The following is a 21,766-nucleotide window of genomic DNA, read 5'->3' as shown; positions in this document are numbered from 1 at the left end:
ATCACAGCTCACAGCAACCTCCAACTCCTGGGCTCAAGCGAGTCTCCTGCCTCTGCCTCCCAAGTAGCTGGAACCACAGGTGTCTGCTACAATGCCCGGCTACTTTTTGGTTGCAGCCGTCATTGTTGTTTTGGCGGGCCGGGGCTGGATTCAAACCTGCCACCTTAGGTGTATGTGGCTGGCGCATTAGCCTCCTGAGCCACAGGCACCCAGCCTATTTTTGTGTTTAGAGATGGAGGTCTTACTATGTTGCCTATCCTGGCTTTGAACTTCCAGGCTCAAGTGAGCCTCCTGCCTCAGACTCCCAAGTAGCTGGGACTACAAGTTTGTGCCACTGTACTTGGTCATCATTTCTACAATAGTGATCCTTTCCATATAAGATCATGATATATCTATCTATTTAGGGCCTCTCATATTTCTCAATAACATTTTTAAATGTTCTTCATATACTTTTCTGTTTGATCTCAGTATCATTTAGTATTATTCTAGGTATTTTATACTGGTTATCTTTCAGTTTTTATTGCTATTGCATATGTCATCTTTTAAAGCTTAGGTTTTATAATTGCTGATTTATTATGATAAAACTGACTTTAGCATGTTGATCTTGTCGTTACATCTTGTTAAATATTTTTATTAGTTCCAGTTGTTTACTTGAAGATTCTTTTTTTTTTTTTTTTGAGATAGAGTCTCAGTATGTCACCCTCAGTAGAGTCCTGTGGTGTCATAGCTCATAGCAACCTCAAACTCTTAGGTTCTCTTACCTCAGCCTCCCAAGTAGCTGGAACTACAGGAACCTGCCACAATGCCTGGCTATTTTGTTTGTTGTAGTTGTCATTGTTGTTTAGTTGTCCTGGGCCAGGTTTGGACCCACCGGCCTCAGGGTATGTGGCCGGCACCCTAACCACTGAGCTATGGGTGCCAAACCTACTTGAAGATTCTTTTGGATTTTTTCCTGTGTAGGTAAGGGAAGTTTTATCTTTTTAATTTATTTTTTTATTTTTTACAGTCCTTATCCCTTTAATATTTTTTTCATATCTTGTACTGTTTTGGACCTCTAGTACCATGTTCAACAGAGACAGTGACAGGCATCACTGTCTTATTTTATTTTATTTATTTTTTCATTTTTTTGAGACAGAGTCTCATTTTGTCACCCTTAGTAGAGTGCAGTGGCGTCACAGCTCACAGCAACTTCATACTCTTGGGCTCAAGTGATACACTTGCCTTGGCCTTCCAGAGTGCTCTTTTTAATCATAGCCAATGTAATGTGTGTGAAGAAGTATCTCATTGTGGTTTGATTTGCATTTCCTTAATGATTAGTGATTGTGAGCATCTTTTCACATGCTTCTTGGCCATTTGTGTATCTTTGGAGAAATGTCTATGCAAAGCCTTTGCCTGTTTTTTAATTGAGCTGTTTTTATGCTATGTTTTGTTGTAGGAATTCTTTATATTTCTTGATACTAATCCCTCTCCTCACACATGATTTGCAAATATTTTGTTCTATGGATAGACTCCTTTGATAGATAAAAGTTTTTCATTTTGGAGGTCAGGTGTGGTGGCTCATACCTGTAATCCTGGCACACTGGGAGGCCAAGGTGGGAGGATCACTTGAGTTCAGGAATTTGGAGGCCAGCCGGGGGAAAAAGTGAGACCCTGTATCTGCTCAAAAGAGAAAAATTAGCTGGGCATTGTGACACGGACCCGAAGTCCCAGCTACTCAGAAGACTAGGAGGATCACTTGAACCCAGGTGTTGGAGGTTGCCGTGAGCGAGGCTGATACCATGGCACTATAGCCTGGGCAACAGAGTGAGACTGTCCGAACATTTTTTTTTTTTTTTCATTTTGATGAAGTCTAATTTATCTATTTTTTTTCTGGCTTTAGATTTTGTTTCTTTCTTTCTTTTTTTTTTTTTTTTGAGACAGAGCCTCAAGCTGTCCCCCTGGGTAGAGGGATAGAGTGCCATGGTGTCACAGCTCATAGCAACCTTAAACTGTTGGGTTCAAGCAGTCTCCTGCCTCCGCCTCCCAAGTAGCTGGGACCACAGGCGCCCGCCACAACACCCGGCTATTTTTTTTTGGTTGCAGCTGTCATTGTTGTTTTGGCGGGTCTGGGCTGGGGATTCGAACCCGCCACCTTAGGTGTACGTGGCTGGCGCCTTAGCCGGTTGAGCTATAGGCGCCAAGCCTAGATTTTGTTTCAATAAGTGATAGTCATTATTATTATTATTCCCTCTTTGCTTTATTGGGAAAAAGAGATGGAGGAAGAAAGAGATAAAAGGAAACAAAAGGTATTCTGAATAGATTTGGGCTTATTCAGTAGTGGAGCAATGAGATTACTGATAATTTAATCACCAATTTATTGTCACATTTTGGACACTGTACTTTAGCACTAGGGGTACATAATTAGTTAATGAAGACTTCTTATTTAGTGAGGAAAACAACCAGAGTAAGATAATTTCCACACAAACAAATGACATGGAAGTGATATACTAGGTGGCCATAAAGTTCATGTGCAGGTTAAAAATCATTGTCTATGGTCACCCCGTATGCATACTGTACATATGAGTGCCATGAACTATGGTGCTAGAATTGAGGTGGAAGCCCCTAACCACTCAAAACAGTCATAGAAATCTTCATAGAGAAAGAAACTGGAAGGGGAGTAGAAAATGCCTTGCTAGAGAAGGTGGGGAAGGGCAGCTTGTGCGAGGAAGAGCACATAGAAATAAGTGTGGATATGTGTAGTCCAATTTATGAAAGGGAAACAATGTTCTGGGGCTGGAATTTGTAAAAAATGGTGAGAAGATATAGGCAATGTTGGAGTGAGTTAGGCCGGGGCCTGATTATGGTGTCTTACTTAAATGGTAGGACAAAGAACTGGTAGGCAAAGAGGAATCATTCACTTAAATTTTTTTTTCTGTTTTCCCAAACAATCCAAATTCATTATAAAATGTTAGGAAAAGCACAAAGAACAGACTAAGAAACACCGGGATCATCAAATATTTTTATTTTGGGAGAAGCTAACAACATCATGTAAAAGATAATTCTAGTAACAGTCTGTAGAGAGGCTGGGAGGAGAGAGGCTGGAGGACAGGAGATGGGTTCAGAGGTTACTGCACCAGTACTCCTAAGAGGTGAAGGTCTGAACTAAGTAGCAGCGGGGATGGAGATGTGGGGAGAGATCTGAGACATTTCTGAGGGGGAATCAACCGAGTCTAGTGACTGATCAGATGTGACAGGCAAGAAAGAACAGAAAGCATGAGTGATCCCGAGATTTCTAGCTTGAGAGAATGGAATTTATCAGTTAAGTTGGCTGTGACTTTGCTGAGTAAAGTCCTGAGATATGGAATATAGGATAGCTAAATTTCAGGGGGTTGGGACTTATACTAAAATCTGGAACAAGAGATCCAAGTGCGTAGTTTTTGTAGGAGTGAGTCTGGAGGTTGGGTGTTCTCCGCTTATGGATTGCACTGAACTCCTGAAAAATCTACCCAGGTACTTTTCCACCTAAGGATTAACTGGACAATTCTAGGGCAATGATTGAAACTGTATATTCCATTGTTAATCAGAAATGAATCATTAAACTCTGTTAAAAATATGTATATGCAAACTCCAGTTAGGCATAAGGGGGTTTATTCTGTGACTTTCTTTGTTACTATGTGTATTAACATTTGTCATAATTTTTTTTTTTTTAATACAGAGTGTCACTCTGTCACCCTGGGTTGAGTGCTGTCGCATTACCATAGCTCACAGTAACCTCAAACTCTTTGGTTTGCGCAATCCTCTTGCCTCAGCCTCCTGCGTAGATGGGATTACAGGCATGAACCACTATGCCTGGCTAGTTTTCTTATTTTTAGTAGAGAAGGAGTCTTACTTTTGCTCTGGCTGGTCTCCTGAGCTCAAGTAATCCATCTGCCTTGGCTTTCCAGAGAGGTAGGATTACAGGGATGAGCCACCATGCCCGGCCCAAAAATTTTTAAAGAAAAATATTTAGTAATTTAAAATATTTAGGTATTTCAGGTTGTAAGATAATATCATTATGTATTTATCAAACAATTATTGAGTGTCGATGTGTGAGCCAAGATGAGGAAAATAAAGATATATAAGGTACATATAAGTGCTATTAAAGTGCTAAAAATAAAATGTGTAAAGAATTAAGAGCTGAGGGACTGCTTCTATGATAACTGTGGTGACCTGCACCACTTATTGGGGGAGGACACCGGTTAGGAAGCATGAATTTCTAATGGACTCATTTGACATAGTTTCATAATAAAGCTCCAAAACTAAGGTAGAAAGGACCTAAACTGCCTCCTTTTTGGTGAGGCTCCTGCCTAGACTCTATTTCTTACCAAAGGTGGTTGTGGTCTGCTCAACACTCAGTGGGAGGAGGCTAAGAGTAAGTTTCACTCGGTTTAAAAGTTTGGTTTGGCCTAGAGCATTGAATATGGCCTTGATTCCAAGAAAAAATGTCAATATTAGAAAATGGAAAAGTGTTTTTAAAAAACATAATTATGACTCCAAATCTGCTATGGAAAAGATTGACTTCAGTTACTTTTAGGACAACCTTATCATCTAGGCATTATCATTCTTTTAACCTGATCAGGCTTTTAATTTACAAGTCAGCATTAATTCACAGTCATACTAATGCCAACCCTGTCTCTGCCTCAGGATTCCTTGGTTTAACCTCTCTGGACTTGTTTCTCCATCAGCAATAATTGTCCTGCCAATTTCACAGTCATTGAGGGACCAAATAGAGAAACAAATGCAAACACTCTTTGATAAGTATAGCATTAAATATAAATGAATCATCATTATTATTCTTAAAGTCTTGTTTATAACCATGGATATAATACACAGCTGAGTGAGCATGAGGTGGCCAGACGTCACTGTTCTAGTAAGTTTTCTGTAGCATCTACTTCAGGAAAATAAAAAAACGTCTTCACATTCAGCCTTCGCTTTGTTGACCACTCAACACCCTCTACTCTTCCCTCTTGCTTTTCTGAGAGGTTGTATCTAGGACAGCATTCCCCAGAACAGACATGCAGGTGCAGTCTCACCAACGTTTATCGACCTCCAAGCTAGAACAGAAGCTGGAGGTGCATAGGTGAATAGGCAGAGTCTCAGCCTTCAGGAGCTTACAGCTTACAGTGGTAACCGGTAACATGTTTTGTGTTAGGTGAGAGGGAGTTCACCCCCCCACGAGCTGCAGACAAGCCGCAGGGGGAAGAGAGGGCCCCCGTTTGGCTCTGGAGATCGACCTGGCTAAAAGCGAGGATAGAAGCTCCATTCTTGTTTGCAGCTTGGAAGGCAGCCCTTCTGTCACTCCTCTCTCTGGGAGTCCAGAGAAGATAAAAAAAAAATCATTTTCTACAACAGATACAGCCATAGTCAGAACTTAGCGCTTGGCCCCATTAGTCCCTCTTAAGGAACCACTGCGCCCTCCAGCGGATGGACAGCCGCAGAACGCCCGAGGAGCCCAGTCCCCCAACACCTTAACGTTCTTCCTCTAAAGGGAGAGGAGCGGTTTTTTGGTTCCCGCCCCCTTACGGAGTACCGCCCCGACGCAACATCATCCTGTGGCACCGATTGGCTGGATCCTGTGCGTGAAGGCGTTGCGTGTGGGGCGGGCGGATGAGCGCTGTCCGTAAGGCCTCAGCCGAGTGTCCCCGGCCGCCGCCCCCGCTGTCGCGCCGCATCCGCCCCTCGCCTGCCTAGAGGATACAGGGGACAGTCAGCGTGCTAAGTGATTGCGCAGCCGCTAAACATTTGCGCCATCCTCCTTTTCTATCCGGCGGCTCTTCTCGGCCAGGTCCAGGTCGAGGGGGAAAATGGCGCCGGCGCCCCTAGGCGTCCGGGAGGAGCGGTTGCTGGGGTGTCGGTCCGACCCGCTGTCCCGACTCCTTTTCCTTGCCCAGGCGGTCCTGCTCCTCCTGCCCACCGCCCGAGCTGGTCTTTGCCCCGCACCCTGCTCTTGCCGCATTCCCGTCCTGGACTGCAGTCGCAGGAAACTGCCCGCGCCGAGCTGGAGGGCGCTGTCGGGCTCGCTGCCCCCTGCCACCGCGAGTCTGTGAGTAGAGTGGACAGGCGGAGTGACCGAAGGAAGCGGGAGCGTCCCCGCTCGTGGGGAGCAGGAGGAGCCGGCCTGGGTGGAGGGCGTGGTCCCCATCCTAACTTAGGAAGGAAACTGCCACTGCCATCCAAACTTTGTTTTGGATGATGGCAGTATGAGGACCAGTGTTAAGTTTCTTAGGGCCTGGGGGTCTGATTTCCATTCCTGGGGAGGAGCTGGGGCGGGGATATTTAATGTTAAGGACTCAGCAGGTCCTAGACACCAGCGTTGACTCACCACGGTTGGAGGGGCGGGTCGATCACCCACTGATGCTCCTTGCCCACTTTGGATGCATCATTTGTTGTGCACCATAGCTTGAATCTCAGGCATGTCATTTTATAACCAAGATCGCCAAAGACACAAGAATTATCTTGATCGCATATTGGCTCGTTTTTTGCTGTAGTTGTAATGCTTTGGGGTTGAAAACTCATGTATCAGGAGATTCTGTACTGACCAAGAATATTTTTATAAGTAGCGTTCTTGATCTAATTTAGGATTCACTGGAAAAAAGGGAAGGAGTATTTGTTTTCAAAGTTATTTGATACTTTCATTGTTTTCAGTGTATTTTCTTGTGGCAGAGAATCCCCAAATCAGTGCTGTTTATGTATGTATGAGAAGCAAGTTCAGTGGTTGAAAGAATTCTTCGGCAGTCTCTGCTGCTGAGTTTTCACATTGATAGGCCTTTTATTAGACAGTGACACCTGGAGAGCTCATTAGTCTGAGTCAGCTTGGTGGCATTAGGAACAACAGTAGGTAATAAATGCTGCAATTATGGGGCTTCTCAACTACTAACATACAGTTATTTTTCTTCGACTAACTGAGCAACACGTTTATTGACAGACTTCTAACAGAGTGATCACTAATGAAAGAGTCATCACTGAAAAGAATAGTTTGAGGTGCAATTAAAATATGAGGGCCTGACTGGATTTTCCATGGAGATAAAGTACAAGTAGGTCTGTTAAAGAGGCTCAGAGGTATTTATATATTTGCAAATAGTTAGCATGGATAGGAAGGCAAACTATCTCATATTGTCATTGAGAAAATTAACATAACCAAATGTTGTAAGCATGTAACCGCAATGTAATAAGATGTTTTCTGTTGTCTTATGGTAGTGATACTTGTGGCTAATTCTGGTTTTATTAACCCAAATTATATTTAACAGTTTGTGTCAGTGTACAGTGCAGTCTGAAATCTATCTAGCACAGCATCTTTGTTATGCAGCCAGTGCCTTTTTCTAAGAAATTCTTGGAACAGCTACCTGATCATGACATAGTATATCTGGCGCAGGTTTAAAAACAAAACAACTTAATTTAGCTGTAATTGACATAAATATGACATACTTTTTAAGATCCTCCATTGTTAGGTAAACATTAACTGGAAATAATTTTGTGTAAGATACATTTATTTTGTGTCTGTGTTTGGTTTTTGTTTAATCAAGATAAACTGCCTAAATCCAAGTGACAGTCACAAATTTTAAATGTCCTATAATGAAATTGACATTTTCAGTTAAAGTGAAATGCCTTAGCAGTTCTATTGTATAAATATAATTGGGTGGAAGTCTTATATTAATAGAATACAGAATATTAAAATATAGGATTGTACTGTTTCATATTGAGAAATGAAACATTGTTCAGCAGTTGCCTTCAGCTATAAAACCACCAGGTACATTTGGGTTTTTTTCTTTTTTTTTTTTTTTTTATTGAATAGTAACTGTGTACATTAATGCACTTTTGGGGTACAGTGTGGTGTTTTCACAAACAATCTGAAACACTTCCATCAAACTGGTTAACATAGCCTTCACGTAATTTTCTTAGTTATTGTGTTAAAATGTTCATATTCTACTCATAGAAAGATTCACTTGTACCCTTGTAAGATGAACCACAGAAGTGAACCCTCGAATCTCCCTCTCTCCACCCATTCCCCCCTCCCTCCCCCTTCCCCGTATCCTTAGGTTATTAGGTTATAGCTTTCATATAAAAGGTATAAATTAGTTTCATAAGGGTTTCTTTATATAATTTTGAATTTTTAAAGCACATGCCATGCTTCAAATGTATTAGTGATTAAAACTCAGACACTCAAACTTGTAACCATCGTTAAAATGTGGACAAAATTCATTACCTGTTGCCCAGGATGGAGTGTAGCAGACTCATCACAGCTCACTGCAACCTCAAACTCCTGAGCTCAAGCCATCCTCCTGCTTCAGCCTCCCTTTCTGAGTAGCTGGGATTACAGGCATGTTCCACTTTGTCTGGCTAATTGTTCTGTCTTTTATAGAGATGGGGTCTCCCTCTTACTCAGGCTGGTTTTAAATGCCTGACCTCAAGTGATCTTACAGTCTCAGACTCAGCCTACCAGAGTGCTAGGACTGTAGGCAAGAGCCACAGTGTCTGGCTTTTCAGATACTGTCTTTGTAAGAAATTCTCTCTAAAATATTATTTTCTTATTCAAGAATTAATTGGATACTTCATGCATGTAGAGCTCTGTATCACATTGTTGTGATTACACACCCAGACACACAGTGTGTGTCCATTGGAAGAGTAGGTATATCACTCAGCTTCTTGTTTGCCAAGTAAAAGTGCTAGAACCCCTTTTCCACCACTCATTTGTTGTCATGATTTCATGATAGCACAGAAATACTAAAAAGTACATACTTTTAGAGTTAAGAACATTCTATAGGTTATTTAAATTTAGGTTTTGGGTTTTTTTTTGAGACTGAGTTTCACTTGGTTACCCTTGGTAGAGTGCCCTGGTGTCTGAGCTCACAGCAACCCTAAACTCTTATGTTCAAGCAATTCTCTTGCCTCAGCCTCCCAGGTAGCTGAGACTACAGGCACTTGCCATGCCTGGCTATTTTTAGAGATGGAGTCTCACTCTTGCTCAGGCTGCTCTTGAACTGCTGAGCTCAGGCAATCTACCTGCCACAGCCTCCCAGAGTGCTAGGATTACAGGTGCGAGCCACCACGCCTGGCATTTAAATTCAGTTTTAATGAAAAATTTGTAACCTTGTTCTTATTTTCATTTCACTGTAGACTGCTGAAAATTTCATTTTGGATTGGTATTTGGGAATTTCTGCTGTACTAGAATAGTTTTATTGGATTATATATGTATATAGTTACTTGAAGTTTTTTAGCGCCTTCTGTTCTTGTTGTAATTGTTTAATGTTTGCTTGCATTTGTTTCTTTGGAATGGCTGTGAACAGATTAGTTCTTTAGCATGCAAAGAGGACATTAGCTTATGTTGAATAACTCTAGGAAAGTCTTTCCAGATTAATAGTAATGTGTGACTTGAACTTCAACCTCTGTAGTTACGTTAATGACTTTGGCAAAAGGTTTTCAGTTTTAACATTTGGATTCAGTTTTGAACCCCTTCAGAGATCCTGAGCTCACTGCCACTGACTTGAGTGATGTTAAGGAAAACCTGCAAAGCTTTGCTTGTTTTTTCTATTTCCTTCCTAAAAGGACAGATAATTTGTAGTTTAAAAAAAAAAAAAAAGAAAAATTCTAAACACAAGCACATTAAAAGTTACTATTAACTCCAGCTCCCATCTTTCTCTGTTTATGGGGTGTTTTATTTCATTGCCTCAAAATTCAGAAAAACTATATGTACAAATAATCCTTCATTTCTTCTGATCATCTTTGGTTTTTGTAGGGCTTTACAGCATCTGTTAGATATTTACTAAGTATCAGTGGATAATTAGTTGTATGCACAGTATCATGAAGGCTTTCTTCTGTAGTTTGAGTTTTTAATAGTCTGAAACTATATACCCGCTACCTACTTCTAAAGTTGGCATTAGGGATGTCTCTCATATGTGCTACTCACACCTACTGGTAAATCCCTAAATTAAATTGAGGATGAGGGTGGGACAAATTGCTCTAATGTTTCTAAAATCCCATCTGCAGTAGAACCTCTGTAAGTTGACCACCCAAGGGACTCTTGACAAACTGGTCAACATACAGATATGCTCAACATAAGGAACTAGGCCTTAGTGCATGTGGTGCATGTCTGGCTTGTGAAAATTCCATCAACTTAAGAAGGTGGTCAGTGTTGGCATTTGGTCAACTATGGAGGTTCTACTGTACTTTGTCTTTTGGCTTATATGTTACTGCTCTACCCGTAACGGAGTTTCACTTTTCAGTCATTTTGAAGTATGTACAATGTGCTTTTCTTTCACTGCATTATGATTTTAATATATTTTGTCTCTTTTATCTTGGTATATCTGGGGAAGAGGTAAACAGAAGATGGGAGCCCACTAAAGTATAGTGTGATCTTTGAGGGCATTTTTGTTAGTTGAGAAGATACCTGAACTTTGCCTGCAATGAGAGAGCCTTAAGAAATCTGATCTAATACAGATGTGGTACAGATGTCTTAAGGTTGGTTGTTGCATAAGTATACTCTGGATTATACTGTAGATTGAGCCCAGCATAATTTCACCAGTTTAAACAAGCAATTGTGAGACTGCTTGTTTTGTCACACTTTTCTTTAGCATTGATTATCATCTTAATTTTCTTTCCTAATTTAGTTCAGGAAAAAATTGTGTTGTGTTTTCATTGCTTTTCTTGGTACATTATGTTTCTCTTAATATTAGCGTTGCCTCTACTGTTTCCTTTATCCTAAATGGCAATTATTTTAGATGTGAGAACCAGTTGGAAAGGAGAAAGTGTGATAAGTGTATCCATAAGGATTTTGACCTTTAACCTTTACCCTTTTGACAATCTTTTTTATTATTTTTATAGATTTATGGGGTAGATATACAGATTTTCCTAGTGATGAAGTCTGGGTTTTTTGTTTAATCCTTACTCAATTAGTGTACGTGGTACCCATTAGGTGATTTCTCATCCCATACACTCTTCTCACCCTCCTGACCTTCTGAGTCTCTAGTGTCTAATTATTCCACTCTGAGGGTCCATGTGTACTCTTTATTTAGCTCCCACTTGTAAGTGAGAACATGTAGCATTTGACTTTCTTAGTCATTTCACATAAGATCATGGCCTCCTGGCTGGGCGTGGTAGCTCATATCTATAATCCCAGCACTCTGGAAGGCTGAGTTGGGGGGATTGCTTGAGCTCAGGAGTTTGAGGCCAGCCTGATTGAGACCAACACTGCCGTCTCTACTAAAAGAAAAATTACCGAAGTGTCATGGTGTTATAGTCCCAGCTGCTTGGGAAGCTGTGGCAGGAGGATTGCTTGTGCCCTAGAATTTTGAGGTTGCAGTGAGCTGTGATGACGTCACTGAGTATCTTGGGCAACAGAATGAGACTCTCCCCTGGCAAAAAAATGGCCTCCAATTCCACCCATGTTACTGCAAGGCATGATTTCGATTTCGTTCTTTTTTATGGCTAAGTAGTATTCCAAGGTATCCATACAAGTGTACCAGCTCTTTGATGTGATCTTGATAGACATGGAGACAGTAGCTTTGGGATTAGGAAAGGTGATGGAGGCTACTACTGGAAAGAGGTAACCTTAGTGGCTTTAATCTTGCTTTTGGCTCCAGTCCAGCCTCAAGTCTTGACCGTCCTTCCCAGTGAAATACATAACCAAGAATCTCCTGATAAGTTTTGCTGCATTTGTCTAGGACTTAATTTAAAAAATCCTGTTTCAGAAAACATTTAAAAATTATAAGAACGCATATATAATCATCATACAAAATTAAGCAAAATGAATGCATTAAATAGAAATAAAATCATTCCTTCCTCTGTCCCTTCCATTCTACCCTCCTGTAGTGAAAATGGGAATTTGTAGGAATTTAATTTAATTTTATTTTTTTTTAGAGACAGAGTCTCACTTTTGTAGCCCTTGGTAGGGAGCCATGGTGTCACAGCTCACAACAACCTCCAGCTCTTGAGCTTAGACGATTCTCTTGCCTCAGTCTCCCAAGTAGCTGGGACTACAGGTGCCTGCCATAACACCTAGCGATTTTTTTTTTTTGCAGTTTGGCCAGGGTGGGATTCGAACCCACCACCCTTGGTATATGGGGCCAGTGCCCTACTCACTGAGCCATAGGTGCCGGCCCAGGAATTTTATCTTGATAGTAAATATAACTTAGTGGCATTCTGTTGCCTCATTGAGGCTTTAGTTTAAGGTGATCCTATAAACTCCAAAAAGGTCTGTTTTGTTTATTACTAATCGTTGTGCCTGGAATATAGTAGGTGTCACATTTTGTTGATAGGTTTATGGCAGAAAGGCGAGAAAAGGCAAAGAATGGAAGGAATCTTGACAGAGCATTTAGGTAGATTTGTGGAATAGTGCAGTTCTCAGCCCTGCCTGAATGTAATAAGTTGGAGAGCATTTACAAAATACCAAAGCTTGGGTCACATCCCCTGTGAGAGTCTTGATTTGTTAGTCTGGGGTGAAGTGTCAATATTAAAATCGTCCCGGTGTTGCTAATTTGCAGCAACGGTAGTGAACCACTAAACTATAACCAGTTGTTGCATATTGAATGTTAACTGAGGAGATCTGTGCTTTATTCTTCAAAATTCCTTTATGCCAGTGATTTGATTTTCAACTGGGGTACACTGGTGTGCAATGAGAGGATTTCAGGTGTGCTGCGAAAATTTTTTAAGATCATTCTTTAGATTATTTTTGAAAAAGTTCAAAGCGCAGTAAGTGTTTTTTTACTTTTTGTTTCTGTGATCACTATAATTTAAGTGTGCCACAGAAGTTTAACTATAGGTTCAAGTGGTGTGCTGTGAGATAAAAAAGGTTGAAAAACACTACTTTATACTTTGGAGGACCTGCTCATTTTTATGGACATTAGCATCCTTATTATGTTAAAAATATTTTGTATTTCCCAATATAGACATATGTAATCAGCATATAAGTAATCAATTACTTTATATTAAGACAATCACTTGGTTTGCTAATACTAGAAAATACGTTTCCCTCATCTTAGGCCCGTGACATTTTATATGCTTTATTCTTCAATTCTCATGGAAAACTGGCATTTAACTAGTGAAGAAAAGATTATGTCATATTAAGAGCTTAGCAGAAATGTTTTTTTTTTTTTTTTTTTTTTTTTTTGAGACAGAGCCTCAAGCTGTCCCCCTGGGTAGGCTCAAGCGAGTCTCCTGCCTCCGCCTCCCAAGTAGCTGGGACCACAGGCGCCCGCCACAACGCCCGGCTATTTTTTGGTTGCAGCCGTCATTGTTGTTTGGCGGGTCCGGGCTGGGGATTCGAACCCGCCACCTTAGGTGTACGTGGCTGGCGCCTTAGCCGGTTGAGCTATAGGCGCCGAGCCCATTACCTCTCTTTCTTTGCCCTTCTCCAGCCTTTCTCCCAAAAGTCAACCATAGTTCTGTTATTTGTGACAAATAATTGGCAGAATAACTTCCAGAATAACTAGTGGTGATTAGCAGTTTTAAAGTTAAACCATAAAGAGTGCAACAATAGTGAAGTGTGGTATAAGTAAATTTGTAATTAAATGCTTCTTAAATCTTGGGTTTCTCTTACACATTTCTCTTACACATTTTATCTCTTACACATCTATGTCACAATCACTATGATAACTTCTTTTTGTAATCAAAATCTTGGCAGGTTGCAGCAGAAAAGCATAGCCAATCCTGAGCATAGTGTCCTTCTCTGAGGAGATACTAGACTTGGTGCCAGGTTAAACTAAATGGGCAGCCTCAGCGCCCATAGCACAGCAGTTACAGCGCCAGCCACATATCCCGAGGGTGGCAGGTTCAAACCCGATCCTGGCCAGCTAAACAACTGCAACAACAACAACAAAATAGCCAGGCATTGTGATGGGTGCCTGTAGTCCCAGCTACTTGGGAGGCTGAGGCAAGAGAATCACTTAAGCCCAAGAGTTTGAAGTTACTGTGAGCTGTGATGGCATAGCACTCTATGGATGGTGACATAGTAAGATTTTGTCTTAAAAAAAAAACAAACCTAAGTGAGCATTAATGAATGATGGATTACATTAATAAGAAACCCAACTGATTAGCCCTTCTCTGCCAGTAATTTGGGGATAAGATGACCTGTGTTACTGTCTATTCACTTCTAAAAATCTTTATAATAACTTAAGTATAAGGTATAAATAGTATTACACAAAAATGTGAACCCAGTTTCATGCATAAGCAGCAATCTTTGTTCCACTATTACTAAACTATTATTTTAAATCAGTGGAAAAGTCATCTTTATACTTGGATGACTAACAATCCATGGTTTTACTGCTCACTGAAGACTCAACTCTGTTCACTTGACATTTGAAGGCCAGACACTGGATTCTAAAGTGGAGTTTACTATTCCATAAGTCATTCTACAAAGTAAGTCTAGTATATTTGTATTTTTCACTATCTTTATGAAATGTATTGCTGAACAGGAAGATAAGAGAACATGCAATTATTAGGTTTTTTTTCTCCTGGTCATTAACCTGATTTGGTCAATTCATGGTATTATTCTAACATTCTTTTGGAAGAGTTTTATCAGAAAAGTAACAATTTTTTTTTTTTTGAGACAGAGTCTCACTATGCCACCCTTGGTAGAGTGCCATGACGTCACCTTACAGCAGCCTTCAACTCTTGGGCTTGCCTTAAGTAATTCTCTTGCCTCAGCCTCCCAAGCAGCTGGGACTACAGGCGCCCACCACAATGCTGGCCATGTTTTGATTGTAGTTGTCATTGTTTGGCATGCCCGGGCTGGATTTGAACCTACCAGCTCTGGTGTATGTGGCTGGCGCCCTAGCTGCTGAGCTGCAGGTGCTGAGCCAGAAAAGCAATAATTAAAATCTTATTTCCCAGCACATTCTGGGTTAAATATAGATTTTTTTAAAATGTGAGTTTATTTTTATTTAATGTATTTATTTAGTTTGAGACAGAGTCTCACTCTGTTGCTGCAGGCTGGAGTTCCCCGGCATTAGCCTAGCTCACAGCAACCTCAAACTCCTGGGCTCAAGTGATCTTTCTGCCTCAGCCTCCCGAGCAGCTGGGACTATAGGCACTGGCCACAATCCCCTGGTAGTTTTTCTGTTTTTAATATATATGGGGTCTTTGCTCAAGCTGGTCTTGGACTCCTGTGCTCAAGTGATCCTCCTGCCTCAGCCTCCGAGAGTTCTAGGATTACAGGTGTGAGCCACTGCACTGGGCCTGTGAGTTTATTTTTAAATAAATGCTTTCATATGGTAAACTGTTAACATGGTACAGAAACATTTAAAGTATAATAAGAACAGTAGAAAATTCCTTTGTCTTAAGGAAAACCCCTTTGTTGTTTCTTGGGTATGCTTCTCAAAGTTTCACACATTTCTATTTTTTTTCTCTTTCTTTAAAAATACATACATAAAAATGAAGCCATACCATGGCTGCAGAGAATTCCATTGTATAGAACTTTTATAAGTTCTTTAACTGATCTCTTCTTGATAAAGTATGTAGATGTCTTTTTATTTTATGGTTTTGCTATTACAGTAACTTGCTGGTAGATATCTTTTCGTGATTGTATGTATATATATGTGTAGAGTAGATTCTTAGCAGCCACATCACTGGGTAACTCTGAAAATTCACCAGTTGTCTTACAATTGGCATCTTTTTTATAAAATTGAAATTCAGAAACAATATTTAGATTACTACTTTAATTAATAGACTATTTTTTTTGAGACGAGGTGTCACTTTTTTGCCCAGGTTGGAGTGCAGTGGTATAATCACAGCTGTCCTCTTGCTTTTTTTTTTTTTTTTGAGACAGAGCCTCAAGCTGTCCCCCTGGGTAGAGTGCCCTGGCATTACAGCTCACAGCAACCTCCAACTCCTGGGCTCAAGCGAGTCTCCTGCCTCCGCCTCCCAAGTAGCTGGGACCACAGGCACCCGCCACAACGCCCGGCTATTTCTTGGTTGCAGCCGTCATTGTTGTTTGGCGGGTCCGGGCTGGGGATTCGAACCCGCCACCTTAGGTGTACGTGGCTGGCGCCTTAGCCGGTTGAGCTACAGGCGCTGAGCCTGTCCTCTTGCTTTTAAAAAATTTTTTGTAGTGATGTTCTTTCTTGTCCAGGCTGATTTAGAAACTCCTGAACTCAAGCAATCCTCCTGCCACAGCCTCCCAAAGTGCTGGCATTATAGGAGTGAGCCACCACACCCAGCCTAGATTACTACTTTAATAAGTCAGTATAGGGGAGTAGTTCTAATTAAGGTTTTACCTTGGAAAGTGGATTATATCTGCATGTCCATTAGACACTCAGAAAAGGAGATAGTGTTGGACCATCATCTTGTTTCAAACCTAGTATTTTAATAACCTATTTATACACTGACTTACATGGTAAGTATTTATTTATATTCTCCTGATCTTTTGAGCAGTCTGACAAGGTTTGTACTGATACCCTTATTTTACTGTAGACGAGACTGCAGTTTAGGTTAAATGACTTGCCCAATATCCCAGACCTGGGCATTGCAATTCTTAAATCTGTAGAATCCCTATTTCCTCTTTTGTTGTTGCATTCCCCAGTGGAACAGTCTTTTCAGTCATTAAGAACTCAGGGAAAGGTAATGGAAGAAAATAAAACATGCCCCTTGTCTTTTTTTTTTTTAAATTTAGAAGTATTAAGGGGTTATGTATCTTTTTGGTTGCACGTATCAAGTTTGCTATGCTTGAGTTGGAGATGTAAGTGTGCTCCTCACCCAGTTGGTGTTCATTGTACCTCACAGGTAGGTTTTTGCTCATCTCCTCTTTCTCCACCCTGCTTGATTTCAACTGAGTTTTAGTTCCCTCTGTGCACGTGTGTGCTCATCGGTTAGTTGGAGTTTAATAGGTACATGTGGCATTTGTTTTTCCATTTTTTAGATACTTATCTTAGGATAGTGGTCTCCAATTTCATCCAGATTTTTGCAAAAGGCCTTAATTTGTTCTCATGGCTGAGTAGTATTCCATAGTGTACATGCACCACATTTTGTTAATCTATTCATGAATTGATGGGCACTTGGGTTGATTCCACATCTTTGCAATTGTGAATTGTGCTGCAGTAAATATATAAGTGCAGGTGTCTTTTTGATAAATGACTTCTTTTCCTTTGGGTAAATACCCATTACTGGGATTGCCAGATCAAATGGTAGGTATACTTTAGTCCTTTAAGGAATCTCCATGCTGTTTTCTGTAGAGGTTGTACTAATTTGTATTCCTGCTGACAGTGTATAAGTTTTCCTTTCTGCATTCGTGCAGCAACTTTTGATTTTGGACTTTTTAATAAAAGCCATTCTAACAGGAGTAAGGTCATACATATCTCATTGTGGTTTTAATTTACATTTCCCTGATAACAAGTGATGTTGAGCTTTTTTGTGTGTGTAATCCATTTGTCTGTCTTCTTTTGAAAACCTTCTGTTCACGTCTTTTGCTCATTTTTTACTGTTTTTTTTTTTCTTTGCAGATTTGCTTGAGTTCTTTGTAGATTCTGGGTATTGTAGCCCTTTATTGAATATATAGCTTGCGAATGTTTTCTCCCATTCTGTAGGTTGTCTGTTTGCTCTGTTGATCTTCCTTAGCTGTGCAGAAACATTTTAATTTAATCAAGTCCCATTTATTTACTTATTTTTGTTGTTGTGATTGCTCAACACAAGTAAGATTGCTCTTACTCATAAATTCTTCACCTGGGTCAATATCTGGAAGAGTTTTTCCAATGTTTAGTTCTAAAATTCTCATGGTTTTATGCCTTACATTTAAGGTTTTTGTCCATCTTGAATTAGTTTTTGTGAGTGGTGAGAGAGATGAATCCTTCTGCATGTGGCTATCCAATTCTCCCTGCACCATTTATTGCATAGGCTTATTTTCCCCACTGTGTATTGTTGTCTGCTTTGTTGAAGATCAGTTGGCTATATGTGGATATCCATGTTTTCTGTTGTTCTGTTCCATTGGTCTGTGTCTCTATTTTTTTGTGCCAATACCATGCTGTTTTGGTTACTGTAGCCTTGTGGTATAGTTTGAAGTCTGGTAATGTTCTTTTTTGCTTAAGATTGCTTTAACAATTCAGGCTCTTTGGTTCTAAGTGAAGCATAGAATTATTTTTTCTAGATCTGTAAAATATGACATTGTTGAAGATTGCATTGAATCTGTAAGTCACATTGGGTAGTATTGACATTTTAACAATGTTCTGTTTTGTTTTGAGGCGGGGTCTCACTTTGTCACTCTCAGTAGAGTGCTGTAGCATCACAGCTCATAGCAACTTCAAACTCTTGGACTTAAGCGATTCTCTTATCTCAGTCTCCCAAGTAGCTGGGACTACAGGTGCTTACCACAACGCTGGCCTAATTTTTTAGAGATGAGGTCTCACTGTGGGTCAGGCTGGTCTTGAGGCTCAGGCATTCTACCTGCTTCAGCCTCTCCGAGTGCTAGGATTACAGGCATGTGCCACTGTGCCCGGCTCATTTTAACAGTGTTGATTCTATTGATCCATTAGCATATGCTTTTCCATTTGTTTGTGTCCTTTGCAGTTTCTTTCCGCAGTGTTTTGTAGTTTAATTTATAGAGATTTTTCACCTCTTTAGTTAAGCATATTCCTAGCTATTTTATTTTCTTTGTAGGTATTGTGAATGCTATAGAATCTTTGGTTTGACTTTCAGCTTGGCTGTTACTGGTGTATAGGAGTGCTACTGATGATGTACATTGATGTTGTAACCTGAGCCTCTGCTCAATCTGTTTATCAACTCTAGGGGTCTTTTGGTAGTGTCTTTGGGGTTTTCTGGATATAAGATCATATCATTAGCAAAAAGTGATAGTTTGATCTTCTCTTTTCCAATTTGGATACCCTTTATTTCTTTCTTTTGCCTTTATTTCATCTCTCATGCCCCATATTCTTGAATGTTTATATCTTCCTACCACCTTTAACTTTTTTTCATACGAAAGTATTGTACAGTATATTACAAATAGTGCAAATGAAGAACAGAAAGTTTAATTTGGAATATATTATACCATGTCCTATAGTAAAATCTTATTTATCCTGGAGATATTTATCCAATTTAGTAGCTATCTGTAGTTCCACCACAAAGCAAAAAGTTTCCTAGAAGTATTTATTCACCGAGGAGATTCTCACCCAGACTTCGTTTACTCCTAATTCATATAGTTCTAATAGCCACTGGGATTTCTTGGCCTATAACAATTGATTAGAAGTATTAAAGTAGGAAAAAGGTAAGTAGCCCATTACAGACAGGAAAGCTGGACAGTTCAAGAAGTGAGAGCTTTTAGTATAAAGCTGTTAGGGGTAAAGGAAAGGCAAATCTATAAAAGTAGACAGAATTTTAAGAATTGTTTTGGAATTCTTGTGTTTAGTTTAGTAGACCAGAAAAATACTCAAGATCATCAGTGTGTTAAATCACATGGTATGGTAATAAATCCTAATAGTAACACTGAGTGTTATTTTTAAAAGGAAATTATGCTTTTAGGTGAACTCAGAATTTCTCTTCACTCTAACAGCTCAGAGATTTCCATTCACAAAAGGAAGGGAAAATTATACTGGATAAATAAATGAAGCATTGTCATACCCAAAATATTATAATATTTCTTTTAACTTCTGCAGAGGGTCTCTTTATTGAAGGTTTTACTGTTATTGAAGTTCATGGTTCAACCTATTATTGCTGCATATTCTCAAAAACAAAAAGGATTGTTGATGACTCAGAAGTGTACATATGTGACCATGCAGAAGGAAACCGCTTCATCTCCGTTGCTATAGGACTTTGTTGGACTTGATTCTCCTCCTCAAACTGTTGTGATTGCTCCGTACATCATATAAATAATTTACACCCTGATGGTACTGAACGATTACATTAATGGCACCTCTGGTTCCACATGATAACAAGAACTTTAATAATTGATCATGTATTACAGCTATATCCCTATAGATTAGCATAAGTGGGAGCTGAGTTTACAACATTAAGATAAAGCTGTGAAATCTTTACTCTTCAATCATCATATCTATAGATATTCAGATATTAGAGGTGTTAGAAAATAAAGGAAAGATTATTGACTTACAAAGCTAGACTTTATGTTATTATATTATTAAGTACATTATTCAAGTACATTTTAGGGATATTTTAATGGGTGACACTTTGGTTTTTTTGTTTTTTTGAGACTGCGTCTCACTCTGTCACCCAGAGTAGAGTGCTGTGGCATCATAGCTCACAGCAGTCTCAAGTTCTTTGGCTCAGGTAATCTCGTCTCAGCCTCCTGAGTAGCTGGGACTACAGGCGTATACCACAATGCCTGGCTAGTTTTTCTGTTTTAAGTAGAGATGAGTCTGTCTTGCTTCATTTAGGCTGGTCTTAAACTTCTGAGTTCAGGTGATCTACCTGCCTTGACCTCCCAGAGTGCTAGGATTACAGGTATGAGCCACTATTCCTGGCATAAATGGGAAATGCTTTGAAAGATAGTTCTCCATTTTAGGATTCTTTAAAATAAATCATCACTTTATGCAAACTAAGTGGAATTAATGAATAGACATTAGGAAGGATAGTGAGAGACTTCAATTTAAAAAGTTATCCAAATCATTACTCTGAGTTTTATATGATATTTGAAGTCTTCAAATTTTAGGCTTCTTCAGTGTTTTGAGGGTACTTAGAAAGAGGAAATAGGAAAGACTTAGTTGTGGGGAGCAAGATTGTATCTGTGCATACCTGCACACATGTCATATGATCAAACTGCAGAGTGAAATTTAGGTATGAAAGTGGAGTATTTGAGTTAATGTTGAGTTTTGAAATGACTGCACCTCTGAGAACTGTTAATGTTACTTTTAGAAAGAGAAAAAAAACAACAGAAATTGGCAGTGTTTGTTACCCTAACACTTAGAACACTGCCTGGCCCATGGTCCAGTCAATATTTATGGTATGAACAATGATCAATCTATATAATTCTAGTTAGACACCTGCTATTTTGATAACTTAAACAGTTATACACACTTGTATTCATTGCTTTCTGATAGTACTACTTTGGAAATATGCTGTAGAACCTCCACAGTTGACCACTTCCTTAAGTTGACCTAATTTTCATAGATCAGACAATTACCACCTATACATGTCAGTACAGTAGATCTAGTTTCTTATGTTGACTGCCTCTGTATGTTGACCAGTTTGTTACAATCCCTAGAGTGGTCAACTTACAGAGGTTCTGCTGCATTTCAGTTTATGTTTAGTGTTTTTAAATTTCATTCAATGTCGATTGATTTCAGGAGGGTCTAAGAACCTCATTATATGGAGTTCTGACTCATGAGGTTGTTTCAAAGCACTTACATGTATCCTTTAGACAACATTATCCTGTGCAGGGGCTCCAAAGCATTTCAAGTATTCTTTGGATTCTATTGAAAAGATTCTTCAAAAATAGAGGAAATTACTTTTCTCCAAATAGAGATGCTAGACAGTTTTCACTAATGCTGAGTACCAAGTTGTTAATAAGCATGTATAAATTGAATTTGATTTTTTTGCTTTAGATTTCTTTAATAATGGCTTTTTTTTATTGTGCAATAATAATAATAATGCAAAAAAAGTAACATTCACATTGTCAAATAAGAGTATGTCTATCAGGGTGGCGCCTGTGGCTCAAAAGTGTAGGGCACCGGTCCCATATGCCGGAGGTGGTGGGTTCAAACCCATTCCCAGCCAAAAATAACAAAAATGCAAAAAAAGTAACATTCACATTGTCAAATAAGAGTATGTCTATCAGGGTGGCGCCTGTGGCTCAAAAGTGTAGGGCACCGGTCCCATATGC

General features: G+C 39.6%; 1 protein-coding gene across 1 annotated transcript in view; it reads left to right on the top strand.

Annotated features, from left to right (window-relative positions):
- The first annotated feature begins 5,778 nt into the window (after window positions 1-5,778).
- LRIG2 (leucine rich repeats and immunoglobulin like domains 2) overlaps window positions 5,779-21,766 on the top strand; it is a 56,969-nt gene continuing 40,981 nt past the window's right edge. The window contains exon 1 of the mRNA XM_012807613.2: window positions 5,779-6,061. Within this exon, the coding sequence (XP_012663067.1) occupies window positions 5,823-6,061 (239 nt within the window). The 5' untranslated portion in view covers window positions 5,779-5,822. The remainder of the gene's footprint in view (window positions 6,062-21,766) is intronic.

Source organism: Otolemur garnettii, unplaced genomic scaffold (assembly GCF_000181295.1).
Source record: "Otolemur garnettii isolate 467f Iridium unplaced genomic scaffold, OtoGar3 scaffold00073, whole genome shotgun sequence".
Classification (NCBI taxonomy): Eukaryota; Metazoa; Chordata; class Mammalia; order Primates; family Galagidae; genus Otolemur; species Otolemur garnettii.
This window is presented reverse-complemented; position numbering and strand designations above follow the sequence as displayed.